The sequence below is a fragment of the Geotrypetes seraphini genome, chromosome 8 (genome assembly GCF_902459505.1).
Source record: "Geotrypetes seraphini chromosome 8, aGeoSer1.1, whole genome shotgun sequence".
Lineage (NCBI taxonomy): Eukaryota > Metazoa > Chordata > Amphibia > Gymnophiona > Dermophiidae > Geotrypetes > Geotrypetes seraphini.
In genome coordinates, this window is record NC_047091.1 from 22901903 (window position 1) to 22918838 (window position 16936).

At 42.5% G+C, this 16936-nt stretch overlaps 1 protein-coding gene across 2 annotated transcripts in view; it reads left to right on the plus strand.

The window, feature by feature from the left end:
* DLGAP3 (DLG associated protein 3) overlaps window positions 1-16936 on the plus strand; it is a 249508-nt gene that overhangs the window by 210890 nt on the left and 21682 nt on the right. Inside the window, exon 6 of one of the 2 annotated variants that reach the window (XM_033953586.1) lies at window positions 6773-7948. The exons of the other annotated variant lie outside the window; for it this stretch is intronic. Within the exon in view, the coding sequence (XP_033809477.1) occupies window positions 6773-7929 (1157 nt within the window). The 3' untranslated portion in view covers window positions 7930-7948. Of the gene's footprint in view, window positions 1-6772; window positions 7949-16936 lie in introns of those variants that run through there. 2 annotated transcript variants of the gene reach the window in all.

Genomic DNA, 16936 nt, shown 5'->3' on the forward strand with positions numbered 1-16936 from the left:
TCTGTGTTCTTTCTATGCCCTCCTTTAGTCTGGCAGTTGTAGCCACAGCCATCTTCTTCAGGATGACATTGCACGCGGCCATTGCTCTTTCCGTGAACAAATCTTTCCCCACATTGCTCCTGGATCTACCCCTTTCAAAGCCTCATATTGTTCTAGAACTTTCCTTCCTTCTTCAATATCTCTAAACCAATAACCACAAAAGGGGCGGGGCCAACTGGCTTATTCTAGAAAAACCCAATTTGAAAAAAAACCAGAAAAGGAATTGTAAACAGCCAAAGAGGGCCATTTTTGAAAAAGGACCTCTAAATCTGACTTGGATGTTTCCTGCTAAGCGTCCAACGTAGGAAGTACAGAAACATCTGTTTTCAAACGGAATGTCTAAATAATTTTTTTTTAAGTCACCTACTTGAACGTCTTGGCCACCAAAACGTCCAGACTGCCAGGACATCTGACTTTATTCACTTTTTTTTTAAAAACCACAAAACCATCCAAGTTAGAAATGTCCAAATTAGTACCATTTTGACATGGGAGGGGCCACCATTCTAATGGACTGACCACATAGGCATGTCAACAGAGTCATGGGGTACCTACTATAGAGGTCACTGCTATGAATGTCACATAAAAGGTTGCAGATATACATCTCATTATAACCCCCTTATAATTTATGCTGAGCCCTCCAAAAGTCTTCCTACTAGACCTACCATCCCAATAACCCTTATGGCTGCAGGTGGCACCCATACAGTAGTAGAGTAGGGTTTGGGTGGGCTTATACTTAACACCATAGATGTTGTAGTTAGAGTACCTTATAGGTCTGGCTCCTCTTCTCCCTAGTTCACTAGCCCACCCACTTGGCTACTTAAGACACCTGTGTGATGCCCTACTATGATCTCCCATACTGGGTGCTGCTGTTCTAGAAACAGGAATGTACTGTTTCATTCAGATTTTTAGGGGCTGAAAGGGTGTCAGTTACCATTGGGGGAGTGTAGGGGGGTCATTACTTAATAACCTCCATTAGTCTTCTGGTCAGTTTGGGAACCTTTTTGGCACCTAGATGCTTCCAAAAGAGGTCTAGCCTCAAACGTCTTAAGTTCTATCCAGGATATTTTGCAAAAGGTATGATTATCCATGTAAGACGTCCAAGCTAGCCCATCCAGAGCACGCCCATAGCATGTCCCCTTAAACTCTGGATGCACATCGGGTGAAACGTCTTGCTAGAAGTCCGGGAAAATGGTTTCGATTATTGGCACATGGACATCCTCGTGATTAATAATAATAATAATAATAATTTATTTTTGTATACCGCCATACCCAGGGAGTTCTAGGCTGTTCACAACAAATAGATGAGCTACATACAGTGCAATTGAAAAAAAGAAGAACATAACAAGGCAATCGAAGGGTCAAACTAGTTTACATTGACAATTTAAGTGAAGGAGGGCTAATAGATGAGTTACATACAGTGCAATTGAAAAAAGAAGAACATAACAAGGCAAACGAAGGGTCAAACTAGTTTACATTGACAATTTAAGTGAAGGAGGGCTAATACAGAGCGCATACGGCATGTACTGTAAGAGAGTACAATTGAATTTATGAGAGGGGGGAACAGAGCATATATGAGAGGGAGGGGGCAGGGATCTTGGAAGGGGGGAGGAGGGGGAAAAAGTAAAGAAACGTGGGCAGTGTTGAGGGGGGGGGAGGGGAGAGTTAAGGATTTGATCTGATGCAAAGAAGAGTGTTCGATCTGTTATCTAATGTGGAGAGGGGGAGCGTTAAGGCGGAAGAGGGGTACCGACTTAGGTGGTTTTATGGACTTTTAGTTTTTTGATTATGCCCTTAAAAGTTTATTAATCATAAAAGAACAGACTTACAAGTCCCTATTATACAATAGGTTCCCAAATAGAAAATACTCAAAAGGACTTGCCCTGACGCAGTGTTTCGGCATGAACACCTGTATCAGGATTCACCAATACTGCTTTAAATACATCTATAAGTTGCATAAAGTCAATCTAGAATGAAGATGATTTTGGCTGTAGTAATTTTCCTGTCAAACTCACCGAAAGGTATCATTGAAAAGGACACCTCTATCATAGCTCTGCTCTGTGTGGAGTTTGGACCCCTTTCCATTCTGGCGGCCAGACGGATATTTTTGGTGCTACCAACTCTCTATCACCATTCTTCCAGAGAAATACCCCTGGAACTGGACTCCAGATGAAATTTCCCCACTGACCTGTATAATGGTGTGATCACCTCTCTGCTGGCCACTGCCTTCTCAAACTTTTCCCTGCTCTCAGATCAACAGACAGAACCACCCTAGTCTCTGTTGCTATTTCAGATTTTTGTACCCCCAGTGCATAACTCTGCTTTTTTACTTGTCTTATTTAAACTGACAGCTCCTCACGTGTTATTGAATCACTTCTCATGCTCTCCACCCTGTAGAACTTAATGCTGTCTGCAAAAACTCAAACTGATCTTCTAAGCCTTTGCACATCACTCATAAAGATACTGACAAGGATCCACTCCCAACTTTTCCCAGAGTCCTCGTAATGCTCTAAAACAGGGATTCTCCAACTGGGTTCCTGGGAACTCTAGGATTCGTTGAGCTCTCTTCAGGACTTCCTCAAGAATCTGTTTGTATGAACATAAGAACATAAGAAGTTGCCTCCACTGAGTCAGACTAGAGGTCCATCACGCCCAACGGTCCGCTCCCGCGGCGGCCCATCAGGTCTATGACCTGTGAAGTGGTTTCTGTCTAATCCTATAACCTACCTCTACTTCTATCTGTACCCCTCAATCCCCTTTTCTTTTAGGAACCTATCTAGACCCTCCTTGAACCCCTGTAGCGTGCTCTGGCCTATCACAGCCTCCGGGAGTGTGTTCCATGTGCCCACCACCCTCTGAGTGAAATAGAACCTCCTAGCATTTGTTCTAAACCTGTCCTTTTTCAATTTCTCCGAGTGCCCCCTTGTGCTTGTGGCTCCCCACAGCCTGAAGAATTTGTCCCTGTCTACCTTCTCTATGCCCTTCATGATTTATATATATTCATATATAGTATATAGGTTTGCAAAAATTGAAGGTGTATGAGCAAACATTTTAGATGTTCCACCATAGTAATAAGTTTGGGAATCACTGTTCTAAGATGTACTTATCCACTTTGATTTTCTTGTTTTATATATGAGTACAATATTTTCTATAAACATCAGACCATAACTCCTCTTCTCCCCATCAGCTGTCCCTTCTTCAGTTCCTCCTTTATTTGATACTGAACAAAGTTCACACATCTCTGAGAGTCCATCTCAAAGCCAGGGCTGGCTCAAGACAGAGTGGTGCACCCGAGCCAACTTTTGTATCAGCGTCCTGTCCCCCCCTCCTGCATCGGTGCTCCCTGGTACTGGTGCCTCCACCTGCATTCCGGTATCTTCACCTCTCTGTCAAGTCCCCATCAACACCAGTGATAAAGAATGTCAAAATCCCAATCCAGCATCTCTCTGTCTCTCTTCCCTTCCCCTCCCCTGCCTGCAATCCAGTATTTCCTCTTCTCTGCCACCCCACCTCCCACTCTACCTTCAAATTTCTGGCCCAAAGCCTTTCCTCTGCTATGTGTTGCCCTACTGGAAACAGGAAGTTATGTCGTAGGGGGCTGGATGTTGCACAGGAAAAGCTTCTGCCCAGGCACAGGCAGTGTATGTGAATCGCTGCTGTTACCAGCACCCTTTCGGAGTTTGAAGGTAGACATGCCGGGAGGTGTGTGTGTGAGAGGGGGATGCTAGATCCTGGGTAGAAAGAAGGAGAGATACTGGATAAGGATTTTGGTGTGGTTTATCATCAGAACCCTTGAGGAAGAAAGGAGGAGAGATACCAGATAAGGATTTTGGTGTGGTTTATCATCAGCACCCCTGAGTCTGTGCCTCACCTGTCCGTAAGCTGAGTCAGAATTGATCAGAACTTCCTGTTTTTGATGAAATACCTTAAAAAGCTTGTTGCCTTCTTTTACCTTCTTCTGCTCATTGTCTGCTCTATAGTTTTGTTCCTTGGTTTGGGATTTTTGAATACGCTCTTTTGCTTTTACTGTTTCAACCCCCCTACTTTGCAAAGTCTATCTGCCTCTCTTGTACCCCTCTAGCTCTCTAGCTTCCTTACGATTCCTTCACATTCATATGTGTTGCTCTTTATTCAGACCCTTCTCAACCTGACTCCCCCCCTCCTTATCTTTCTCTCTGAACTCTACTAGCACTTCCTATGGTACTTCCCCATTTTATCAGAGTCAGCAGTTCGGAAGCCTAGGACTTTTGGCTTTTATGTGACTCCTTTTGCTTTGCACCGTACTGTTGAGTGATTGCTGGTGTCCATCTGGACATTAGAAAGCCTTCCTCCTCATACATCTCATGCCTGGTTTTCCCTCTTCTTCTCAGGTGATTTATTTTCAAGTGTCTATGAAAGGCAACTTGAAGGACATCAAGACCTTCAAAGGGCTCTTCTCAAATGTGAGACAAGGGTACAAAGAAAGAGAGAGAGAATGAATGTTTGTGATGGTGGTGGTGATGATCCTTCTAGACAAATATTCAAGATCACCAAAAATGATGATCTTAATATAAAACACTGAATTTCAGTATATCTTTCCCATAGTCTGAGATTGACTGATTGATTGCATTGACCTTTTGAAGCCTTCACTCACTCTAATATATAGTTTCTACTGTTATGGTGTTGGGGAGGGGGGTTATCCTTCAGCAAAATTAACGAGGGGGTGATTATTGTTGTTATTGTTACCTAAATAAGGAATAACTTGAATGCCATCTTTGTATTCACCTCACAAGAAATGATAGCACTTATATTTGTGTTTAAGCTTTCTAAATGACCCTCCTGTTTTTTGTCCACTAAACTACTCTCTTCCAGAGCCAGATACTGCCTTCAGTGTCTCCCCATCTGTCTCTGTTAGAAGCAGTTTTCTCTGAATGTAGAGAACGTGAGCACAGTCTACAAGGCATTAAGAAGGTTATACTTGCAGACTGACCCAAATCATCTTTAAGTCTATGGCAGGGTTTTTCCAACCTAGGTTCAGACCCTCAGTTGTCAGATTTTCAGGTTGTTCACAATGACAGCAATGTTAATATATCCTGGATCACTAATGCAGTCAAATATATCACAAGCCTGTATTGAAGCTGAAAGCCCAACTTGCCAGATGAGTCTCCAGGACTGGTTTGGGTAACATCTCACCATCTTGTTTGGTTTTTGGGTGGGTGTGGCAAACATTGGCTCATTTGGAGCTTTAGAATCTCGACTAGCTGCTCAACCCTTCCTACCCCCTACCCCCCATTTTATTCCCACCCTGTAGAAGCATGATATATATCTGTGTTGAAAATGTGTCTGAGAGATGTTTGACGATGAAGGAGAACATCTGGACCTGCTGTTCGTCCTTCTGTTGTTTCTAAGGCTGTGGCTCATATCTTCTCAGCAAAGGAAAGCTTGTACCTATAGAATCAAGGGAGGGGAAAATTCTGTCCCTCTTCCACAGCCTCTCGGGAGCTCCCCTTTGCTGGGTCATAACAGCACCTTGCACCAAGAGAAAAGCCAGCAGTCTCTCATCAGAAGACTTAAGATTATGGTCTGGAATTCAGTGTGGCCTAAAGCCTTTGAGAACTGACTCTGCCCCTTGAAAACTAATTCTGACAACACCTCGAGTAAAATATTAAGAATAAAGCAGCTGTAGGCACAGATCCCGAGGAATATCAAATGCCTTGGCTATGCTCCGTGTAACAGCGTACACCTCAAGCCTTAGTGGCAGGACCTTCGCCAGGATGTAAAGAGGAAGTTCTTGGAGGGGGCTGCCATCACTGGAGGACTACTCTAGGACATTCCTTTCATATCTAAAGGGTGGTCTGCACTCTTGCATTTGCCAGCATTGAGGGGGAGGAAGGAAGGCATCCAAGCAGATCCAGGTAAGCCCAAAGGACTTAATAATAATGCACTGTACTAAACACTACACCAACCATTCCACACCTCATGGGGTCCTCTCAGCTTAGGAGGGTTTGCAGTGCTGCATAGTCCTGCCTGGAATTTGACTCTATGCAATCCATACTTTGCAGTGTTTGGATTACATGCATGTCACTGTCTGGCTATGTGAAGCTTGACTGGGCTCCATTGTGCAGTTATGTGCAGTGTGTGCAACACAATTATCCATGTCTCTTTGTTGTGCTAACACTGTTTCCTCCCAGCTACTGCAAGAACATCAGTCGTGCGATACCAACCACCCCATCAGACACCATGACTCCAGGCAGCCTTCCTCTTTACCTTCTGCTGAAGGTTCTGCTACCTCCAGGCTTGAGGTGCATAGCCGAGGCCCCTCTGGAATCTGTGAACACAGCAGAGGCAAAAGGCAGAGCAGTTCCAAGGCCCTTTGCTGAGATATAAGTCCACAGTAGGCATGCTGAAGGCTGGGCTGTGCATATTCAACATTAAACTCTGCAAACAAGGGGCACTCCTGCTGCGGACTTGCATATCAATAAAGGGTAGATTGAATAGTCATGAGATTAACTAAGGCCACATGCTTACATGATATATTTTTCATTCCTTATATTTATTGAGGAGCTGAGAGAATCACAAGCAATAGAGGGTATTTCTCCACTGTGCAAGCTTCCAAGAGACTGAGGTTCAGAGATGGTCACAGTTGGAGAAGATATTTAGAATCAGTAGTTTGGTAAACTTGATTTAGACAGGAAGTTTTTCTTCGTGAGGTGGCTCAGTCCATATTTCTTCTAAATGACAGTTTTTGTCTCTACAGCTTCATCGTTGCCTGATCAAAGGTCGCCAGTGAGATCGGCACTGTCCCCTCCCCAGAGAAGTGGTACCCTTGTCACCTACAGCACTACATCCGTGGAGGGGGATACAGAAGACCAAGAAGGCGAAGGTCGGCGATGCCAAGGGATGATCATCAACCCCTACCTGGAACCCTGGTCTACCAAAGATGATACCAGGATCTCTCTAACTGTGGGAAGGCAGACTAAATTTTTCAGACGTATTTCCCCAGGTCCCTTAGCTTCATCTTCAGAGGATCCTCTCTGTTATTTGTCTGCTCATACGGGATGGGGGGAAGAAAGTGACTCTGACATTCTTCCTTCAGACAGGGTACCTGAGTCTGCTGAATCCTCACAGTCTGGGAGAGATGGGGGTAGTCAGCAGACAGAGCTAGCATCACTGCCAGGGGGGCTTATGTGGCCTCTGTTGCAGGACCAGCGAAAGGAGGAGGAGGGGGATGAGGACCATCAGCTAGAGCGGCAGCTTGGATCATCCCAGCACAGTGAGCGGAGTGGAAATGAGTCTTTACTCTCTTCTGAGTACCCCGATTGTGACCAGGCTTCGGGTGCAGCTATGCCCCGAAGAGGTGGACGACCTCGTGCCAAAGAGGATAGAAAAACACGCTGGAGAGCTAGTCTCCATCGACTCCTGCAACTGGAGAAGCTAAGGGATCAGCTATACCGTCAGGAGTTGGCAATGAAGGAACAGGAAATGACACGTCAACGAGAAGAAAGGGCCAGGGATAGGGAACTTCATTGCCAGCTATTGGGTGTTCTTGGGGACATTCGAGATGAACTTAGGCGGAGGAGACAGGAGCGGGTGTCCAGTCAAGAAAATCCCAACCTTGCACCAAGGGGACCACAAGGGGGAACTGGAACGTCTAGAAGAGGGCGTGGTGGCTTGACACGCCCTCGTGGCACCCGTGTCTCTTCCGTCTCAGCGACTCTCCCATGTTCATTTGCTCAGTTTTTTCTGCAAGACCCTAGAACAGGCTCTTCTATGCCAGGTACAATGGGTAGGGGCAATGCAGATACACCAACATGGGCAGGAAGCAGACTGATAGGCCCACTGAGAAGACGAGGTCATCCCCGTGGCAGACCTCGTGTGCACCCAAAATCAGTTGTGGGTGACACCAATTCCTAAATCTTTAAGTTTCTTTTTTTCATGTTCTAACAATAAAAGAGGCTTTGAAGAGATCTCCTTGTGTGTGTTCCATCATTAGGCAAAATGTTTGATTTTTTGATGCAGGACTGGTGCATGATAGAGAGATGATGCCTACCCTGAAAAGACATGGAAAATAAAAGGGAACACTTTGGGGATAATTCTCAGGAACCCACAGGTACCTTTGGACTCATGAACCACCACCAAGGGTGATTCTCTTCATAGAGGTGGTTAATAAATTCCCACAATGGTTGGGAATTGATTGTAGGAAGGCCTAGAAGCTAATCATATTCTTCTTTAGATTCAGATTCCGGCCTACCATGGAATGGTAGCAATTCTGCTTGCTCTATGAGCTTACTATTCCAGTTCACTGTTATCTACCAAAAGAAGATAACCACGACTGTTAAATCTTTTTACTTAACCTTTAATGCAGTATCTCAAGCATGCCCCGACAAGACCTGTTTCGCCCATACAGGCTTTTTCAAGGGTTCAAACAAGGAGCTTTGCATAATACAAAGAATTACAATGTTTCATATTAATATTCCATAACTGTGTTTTAACATGTAAAAGTTAATTAAAATCTCTATCTACAATTACTAGAACTAAAAATACTGTAAATTCCAGAATATTGTTTCAAGTTTCAAGTTTCAAGTTTTATTTCACATTTGATGAATCGCCTATTTCGAAATTCTAGGCGATGTACATAATAATATAATATAGAAACTTTAACCTAATTACAATAAAATCAATTATGACTCACATGAAAGATAGGGAAGGAGGGTAAAGTTACAATGGGGAAGAAGAAAAAAAAACAAAAAACCAGGAAAGAACGAAAGGTAGGGTAAAATTTTAAAGCTTTTCTTGCATAAAAATTGATTAAAGGCGTCCTTAAGTTAAGTTATAAATCGAAGGCGTCCCTAAATAAATAAGATTTTAAAAGCTTTTTAAATATTAGGATATCTCTTTTGAACCTTAAAGTTGAATACCTTATACAGTAAAACCTTGGTTTGCCAGCAAAATTCGTTCCAGAAGCATGCTCGTAATCCAAATCACTCGTATATCAAAGCAAATTTCCCCATATGAAATAATGGAAGCTCAGATGATTCGTTCCACAACCCAAAAACTTTAATGCAAAATACTATACGTACTTGTATTGCGAGACCTCGCTCGTTTAGAACAGTCACTACACTCCTGCAGCGTCAGAGAGAGAAGAACCATCAGCTCAGTTGTGATGTGTGTATACGGTATGTACTTGTATTGCAAGACATGGCTTGTATATCAAGTTAAAATTTAATAAAATATTTTGCTTGTCTTGCAAAACACTTGCAAACCAAGTTACTTGCAATCCAAGGTTTTACTGTATATATTATTATTACACAATACATAAATCCCTATAAGTGGACACTAAAACCTAAAACTATTCTAAGTGCATTACATTTCATAGAGGTGGTTAATAAATCCCAATGCATAAATAAAGAGATGCTACCCAGCTGGATTATGCGAATGATCTATGGGGTCTTGCATCTCCTTCTGCAGTTCAAGTGCGTGCTTCAAAACAAGTTAAAAGATTTAGAAATCAAACCTAGGCACATATTTCCCTCCTCCAACCTACCTTGGCCCCAGGTCCATGGCTAAATCTAGAAATTCAGGGGTCCTTTTCACTAAGGCCTGCTAACCTATTTAGCACACACTGAAGATTAGCGCTTACTAAATACTAAGGCACTCATAGAATAGTTTCAAGTTTAATAAATTCTTTGATTTGATCGCAAAATCATATTTCGATGCGATTTAATATAGCCATTTAGAGCATGCTAAATTGGTTAGTGTACCTTAGTAAAACAACCCCTCAGTGAAACTTGGACTTAGGCACTCCCAGTGGTGCAATGTTCACTGCCCCCCCCCCCCCAACGGGCTAAGAAATTAGTTACCTAGCCAGATTCTTCATGTTCTCTCTAGTCAGGTGTACAAGAATGAGGTTTGGCCAGCATTGACAAATATATATTCCTCTTAAAGCCACAGAAAATAAAAGACAAACGAAATCCATTCTACTTTTTCCAAGTTTGATTTTGGGCTTAATACAGGGGGTTTTGTTTAGTCTGTAGCATGTAAGGCAGAAGATGTCCAAATGTTTCTTCAAAACTGTGAGATGGATTTTATTTTCCAACTGTTGGGCATTCTTATTTATTGGCCAAAATGGCCTGACGTGAAGAAAAACATTGTTGTGTACCACCGTTGACATCACTGTTAAAATTTGCTGACAAAGGCATTTGGTCTCTCCTCGAGGCAAAGAAAGTTTAGGAGGAATTTTTTTGTGGCAGTAACATTTTCAGAGCATAACAACTTCTACTGGGTTTTACTAAACTACCGAAGGAAAATGCTCCGACCTATAGGAATTGAATGCGCAGAGGAGCATTTACCTCTCCGGCCTGCTTTTAAAAGCACTTCCGCTGTTCAGTGAAAGGAGTCTTTATTCTTTCTCTGTGTAAACTTGAGCAAACCGTATCAAGCCGTTAAAATCCAGTTGCAAAGGAATTATGCCTTTTTATTTTTTCTGTCCCATATCGGTACCAGTACATTCAGGTAGCAGCATAATTTAGCATGTATATGTAATAGGCGTCGCAGCTGAAAAATGTAAAATGATCAAAAGTGTAGATCTGCTGAAATGACACCCGGAGTCTCAGTGGTGTCACAGGCTCATCAGTGATGTCTCTCTCTCTCTTTTTATTAACTGGATTGTGTACGGCAAAGGAATTCAAGGTGGCTGCCTATTTTGTCATGACGGGTGAAAACATTAGCCAGTAGACTTTAAATCAACGAGGGCTATGAGCTGGATTTCTTTAAATGAGCATTTTATAAATGTTTCATATTATAGTTATAAATGAACTTTCTTCGTGGCCTTGGTATTTACTCCCAGTCCCTGAGGTACTGGGTGTAGAAATCTCTCTTGTACATATTCATTAGGAAGCTCTTGAAAACCCGCGGTGATCCTTAAAGACTGGAAGTGAAGGCCGAGGCTCTACGGAATCCAAGACAGGCTGCAGGCTTCACACCCTGAGTGGCCAGTGGCTTCTCACGGGACAGGTGCAATCTGCCATTAATACACCACGCACAAAGACCAAAAGTGAGACCTCATAATATGGCAGTAAAGCACCTGCTCAAGTCAGATAAAAATCCGGAGTGTGTGGCGCAGTGGTTGGATCTACAGCCTCAGCACCCTGGGGTTGTGGGTTCAAACCCCGCGCTGCTCCTTGTGACTCTGGGCAAGTCACTTAATCCTCCATAGCCCCAGGTACGTTTAGATAGATTGTGAGCCCACCGGGACAGAGAGGGAAAAATGCTTGAGTACCTGATTGTAAAAACCGCCTTGATAGGCGGTATATAAAATCCTAATAAACTTGAAACTTCACAGGATTAGGGTAAGGCTCTGTTGAAGGAGATAATAATAATTTTATTTCTTATATACCGCTATACCATAAGTTCGAAGCGGTTTACAGCAAGATTCATGCACTGAGAGAATGCGATGATTAGAACAAAACATACGTTTACAACAAGATACATAAGTTCAGAGCGGTTTGCAAGAAGATACAAGCAAAGAGAGTACGGGATGTTTGCAACAAGCAACAAATGATTACAACAGGATATAGAAGTACGGAGCGGTTTGCAACAAGATACATGAGTTCGGGGCAGTTTACAAGAAGATGCATGCAATGAGAAAAAGAGAGGTTTTCAACAATATACATGCAATGGGGGTAAGAGGGGTTAGTCACCTACTCCTCTCTTGTTGTTTTTTTGCTGGAGACAGAACTAGTGATTGAGAGGAGGGACTCCAAATCATTGTGCAACGATGGCATCTAGAGATGCCTACTAGCCAAATCTAGGGCCTGTGATTGCAGGGTTCCAGAAAGAAGTTCATTGCCCTTAGCCAAGACTTTTTCTTGCAAGGAAGGTAGTAAGATAAGAACTGTCCTACTGGATCAGGCCAAAGATCCATCCAGCCCAGTTTCCTGCTTCCTATAGTGGCTAAGTAGTAGAAGGGGATGCGAAATAGAAGAGCCATTGGATAATTGTTGAATCCCAGCTCTGGCAGCCCAAAGGAGCAGGAAGAAAAGAGAGTGAGGGCTGTATTGCAGCGTCAGAAACCGGGAAGAGACCTTTGGAAGGTGAACAAAATGATTCACGCTTAGGTCCAACTGAGCTGGAAGCATAAAGGAGAAGGAAAATAGCATTGGGCTAAAACTAGGGATATAAAACCTACCCAGGAAGCAGGACCCCAAGAAGGCAGTAGCCCAACCACCGAGCCACTAGCTCGGACTCGATGGTAAAGTGCCAGCTGAGGGCTTTGGCCTAGCTGGCGGATTAGTTCCTGCATGACATATTGGCCGGTGGCTCTTTGCACTCCATGTTCTACCATTCATATGTTTTCGTGCATGTGCTCAATCATTGCCAGTGGAAGGCAGACACTAGCACAGTGCTGAAACCTTCCTCAGACATTTACTTATGTTACTTGACTTTCCCCTAAATTCTGAAACACTATGCAAGCTGATTCCCGCAGATCTTTGAATGTGTAGCATAGAGACTTTGGGATACACAGCTTTCCCCCAAATCAGGGTACTAGGAAACCCCCAGAAATCTTCTCTACAGATTACAGAAATGGATTTAGTATAGCACATGTCTGCTTGCAGTCATTCCTCATGTTTCGCAGGATGCGATCAGCTTAAGGCTAGGTCTAGTATATAAACTAGAGCAGTGGTTCCCAACCCTGTCCTGGAGGAACACCAGGCCAATCGGGTTTTCAGGCTAGCCCTAATGAATATGCATGAAGCAAATTTGCATGCCTATCACTTCCATCATATGCAAATCTCTCTCATGCATATTCATTAGGGCTAGCCTGAAAACCCGATTGGCCTGGTGTTCCTCCAGGACAGGGTTGGGAATCACTGAACTAGAGAATGACACGGGGACACATTTTCCCCGTCCCTGCAGGAACTCATTTTCCCATCCCATCCTGGCGAGTTCTTTTCCTGTCCTTGCCCCATTCCTACAAGCTCCGTCCTCATCCACACAAGCCTCAGACACTTTAAAATCTTAAGTAGCAATATTCTAGAGCTCAGATTGTGATGTCATAATGCCTCATTCCACCAATGCCTAAGCTCTGTCCTCATCTGCACAAGCCTCAAACACTTTGAAATCCTAAGTAGCAACATCTAGAGCTCAGATTGTGATGTCATAATGCCTCATTCCACCAATGCCTAAGCTCGGTCCTTATCTGCAGAAGCCTCAAAACGCTTTAAAATCCTAAGTAGCAACATTCTAGAGCTCAGGTTGTGATGTCATAATGCCTCATTCCACCAATGCCTAAGCTCGGTCCTTATCTGCAGAAGCCTCAAAACGCTTTAAAATCCTAAGTAGCAACATTCTAGAGCTGAGATTGTGATGTCATAATGCCTAAGCTCCGTCCTCATCCTCAGAAGCCTCAAACACTTTAAAATCCTAAGTAGCAACATTCTAGAGCTCAGATTGTGATGTCATAATGCCTAAGCTCCGTCCTCATCCTCAGAAGCCTCAAACACTTTAAAATCCTAAGTAGCAACATTCTAGAGCTCAGGTTGTGATGTCATAATGCCTCATTCTACCAATGCCTAAGCTCCGCCCTCATCCTCACAAGCCTCAAACACTTTAAAATCCTAAGTAGCAACATTCTAGAGCTCAGGTTGTGATGTCATAATGCCTCATTCCACCAATGCCTAAACTCCGTCCTCATCCGCACGAGCCTCAAACACTTTAAAATCATAAGTGTTCAAGGCTTGCGTGGTTATGGCAGAGCTTACGAGAATGGGACAGAGACAGGGACAGAACCCACGGGAACGGGATGGGAAAATTGAGTTCCTGCGGGGATGGGGAAAAATTTCTCCCTGTGTCATTCTCTAATATAAAGGACTGGGACTTCCAAAAGGAAAAACTGCAATAAAACACATGACTGGAAAGAACAGAAGCACAAAATCCAAACCAGAAGCAAAATCTGAAAATTGCCAAACTTTTCCATTTTCTTGCTTCCATAACCTATCTTGGAGGTGACAAACGATTAGCACCTTGATGGCATGTTTAAGAAGTGACATTCATCCCTTCAGCACCCACGAGATCAGCCCTGAATTTGTAACTCAGGGCAGCTGGTGCTAGCTTACCACGGAAACCCAAGGCACAACCATCTCCTTCCATGGAAATGAAGGCAAAGAAAAATCTGTTTTTATAAAATGAATTGCTAGGAAAAAGCTAATTCCACCAGAAAGAGGCAAATGAGCTGGAATTGGGCTTTCTAAATTCTTCTAATTTGAAAATATTTTAAAAATAAGTTAGAAAACTGATACACGTCTCTTTCATACAGTTATTTGCTCCCTATAAAAATCCTTGTTCTTCCATGATAGAAATTTTTACTCTCATTGAACAATGTAGGGGGTCGCTAAATTGATTAGTTGAAGCCTTTTTTGGAGCAAATGATTTTATGTTAGACTAAATATGTCTCTTTTATCTTCTTATTTTTCTATGGATTCTTAACTTTTTATGTATATAACTCCTTGTAAACCGTTTTGGATAAAAACGGTAAAGCAATTTTAAAAATCAATCAATCAATGGGCTAGTACGCCTTAGTAAAAAGACCCCTGCATGAATTGGTATCTAAAGCCGGATTATAAATGCTTCTGGCTTTTATGGTAAGGTTTGTGCTTCACCTCAGTGAAGAAAAATTTAGCCCTCGCTCCGACATGACTGAAAACATGACTCTTAAATTCTGAGTATTAATGACACAACCCAGAGGACACAACCCAAAGTAGTGTGGGCAACAGGTATTGTCCCGCTTATCCAGCTGTCGGATGTTATCTCAGAAAAAAAAATGCATCCTGGGCTTCACAATCCATTGATATCATGCCATCAAAGTAATTTTAACAGGTAAAATGACCACCTTCCACCTAGGAATCATAATAGCAGTTACACAAAGGCCTAAGGACATCAAGGTCCACATAAGTATCTGTGTTGGTTATTCAAAATTGGGTTCAAAATGCATCTCTTTTTTATGTCTTCATTTGGCCTTGTCTTTTCATTTCCCCGCAACAACGCTAGAGGAATTAATTCACCCACGCTCAGGTGTAGACTTTCATATCCACACATCCTTCAAAGAAACCTTATCGGGACCCCTGAGGAAGACATTAAGGTTGAAACACAGACCGTGTTCAGTCCTCTTCGCTGTTTCAAGCAGTGGATGTTTAACTTTGTTCAAAAGTTGTGGTTTATCCTCTTGACACTAATAAAGTCTGCATCAGTCTCCACAGCACCCTTTGTTTTGGATATTCATTTTCCTGTGGCTTAAACGGGGCAACTCCTTGGTTGATCTTGTTCAAGGCTGGCCATTCCTTTTTCTAGTAACTGAGGGTTGGATGTATCTTCAACAATATTCTCACCACTTACTACAAAGAATGAAATCTGCATATTCTGACAAGTTTTTCCCATAAACTCCAGGTCAAATAAGGGACACTAGAATATCTCATGAGAAATGTCTATCCTTTTCTCAAATATCTCTATGATATATCCATTGATCAACAGGGCAGTCAGCTCTCAGCCTTGTCTCTTCTATCCATTAAAGAATATCCCCCGTGTCCTCCTTGCTGAATTACTGTAATAGACAGCCAATCCCTGTTTTCCCTGTTTCTTTCTCAGCCACAGTACTATCACTGAAGTTTGCCATCAAGCAAGGTCATGAGAAGGTCCATCTTTCTTTACGTTTCTACTGAGAGCTTGAGAGATGGGATGAACTGGACAGAGACATTTTCTATGACCTCAATTCATTAGGTGATTCTGCCTTATAAAGAAATGATGATACAACAGTGGGTAGCTGTCATGTTATTCCTTTGTCCAGGGCTGCTATGGTAGACACCAGAGTTGACTTCCTTAGCACCAGTAAAAACGCATTGTCTACCTGAAAAATGGTTCACACAATGAAGTGGAGTCTGAAAATTAAGTAGTACAGGACATTGTTCTGGTGTCTATTACTGATCTTCACATGATGATGAGGAGATCAGATTCCATTATAGATTTTATGGTGTTTATGAAATCCAGGACATTTTGATATACTCTTATTTATGACTGATGATATTTAGAGAAACCTAAACTATATAAATATTTATCTCTCTGTATAGATAGACATAGATAAATATCTCTCTGTATATAGATAGGAGAGTAATAAGTATAAGATGCGCAGTGCAAGGTGGAGCAACCAAGTTCTGGAGAACTTTATCAAAAGACTATATTACACTTAAGTACTTTACAGTATTTCATATCACAGCCAAAGACAGACGAATTCTAGACCCCTTTGCACCTCTGAAATTACACTTCTGATTTCCGCAGTCCCTCTAGATTGTGATACCTTCTGCTATACCAACCAAAATAAGTTTTGGTACATGGACATTTGAAGTCATACAAATCCCTTCTTCAGATGCCGCCTCACTCTGCAACATCTTTTGTTTATTTCAATTAAAGCTACCAAGACCTCAAAAGATACAATTTTTTTGTCCAGGTCTAACAAGGCTAATACTGCTCTGTACTCGACCAAAGGGTTGTGGTTGCCATCTTTAGTCTATTTCACTGTGTAGAAATAAGAGTCAACCAACAGGCTGCAGGTGAGATTTTTCCACTGGACTAACGTAATATATCTGTGCAAGCTTCTGAGAGTTGCCTTTTCTTTACAAACATGATGAAGAAAGGATAAGACTCAAAGGCTAGCCACAGATGTAGAAGTTTGTCAGTTGACTCCTACTTTTACAACGTGACTTCACATGTCTGTGAGAAATTTCTGTATCTATGGAAGCTCATCCAGGATGGCAAAGCCCCACAGTGCTTCTGATTCACACATTCAGATCTGTGCATCTCTTGCCTAATTGTAGTGGGAAACCTGTATTGTTGTTCTGTAGCTCTATTGATTTGTACACTAGAAAAAGAGACT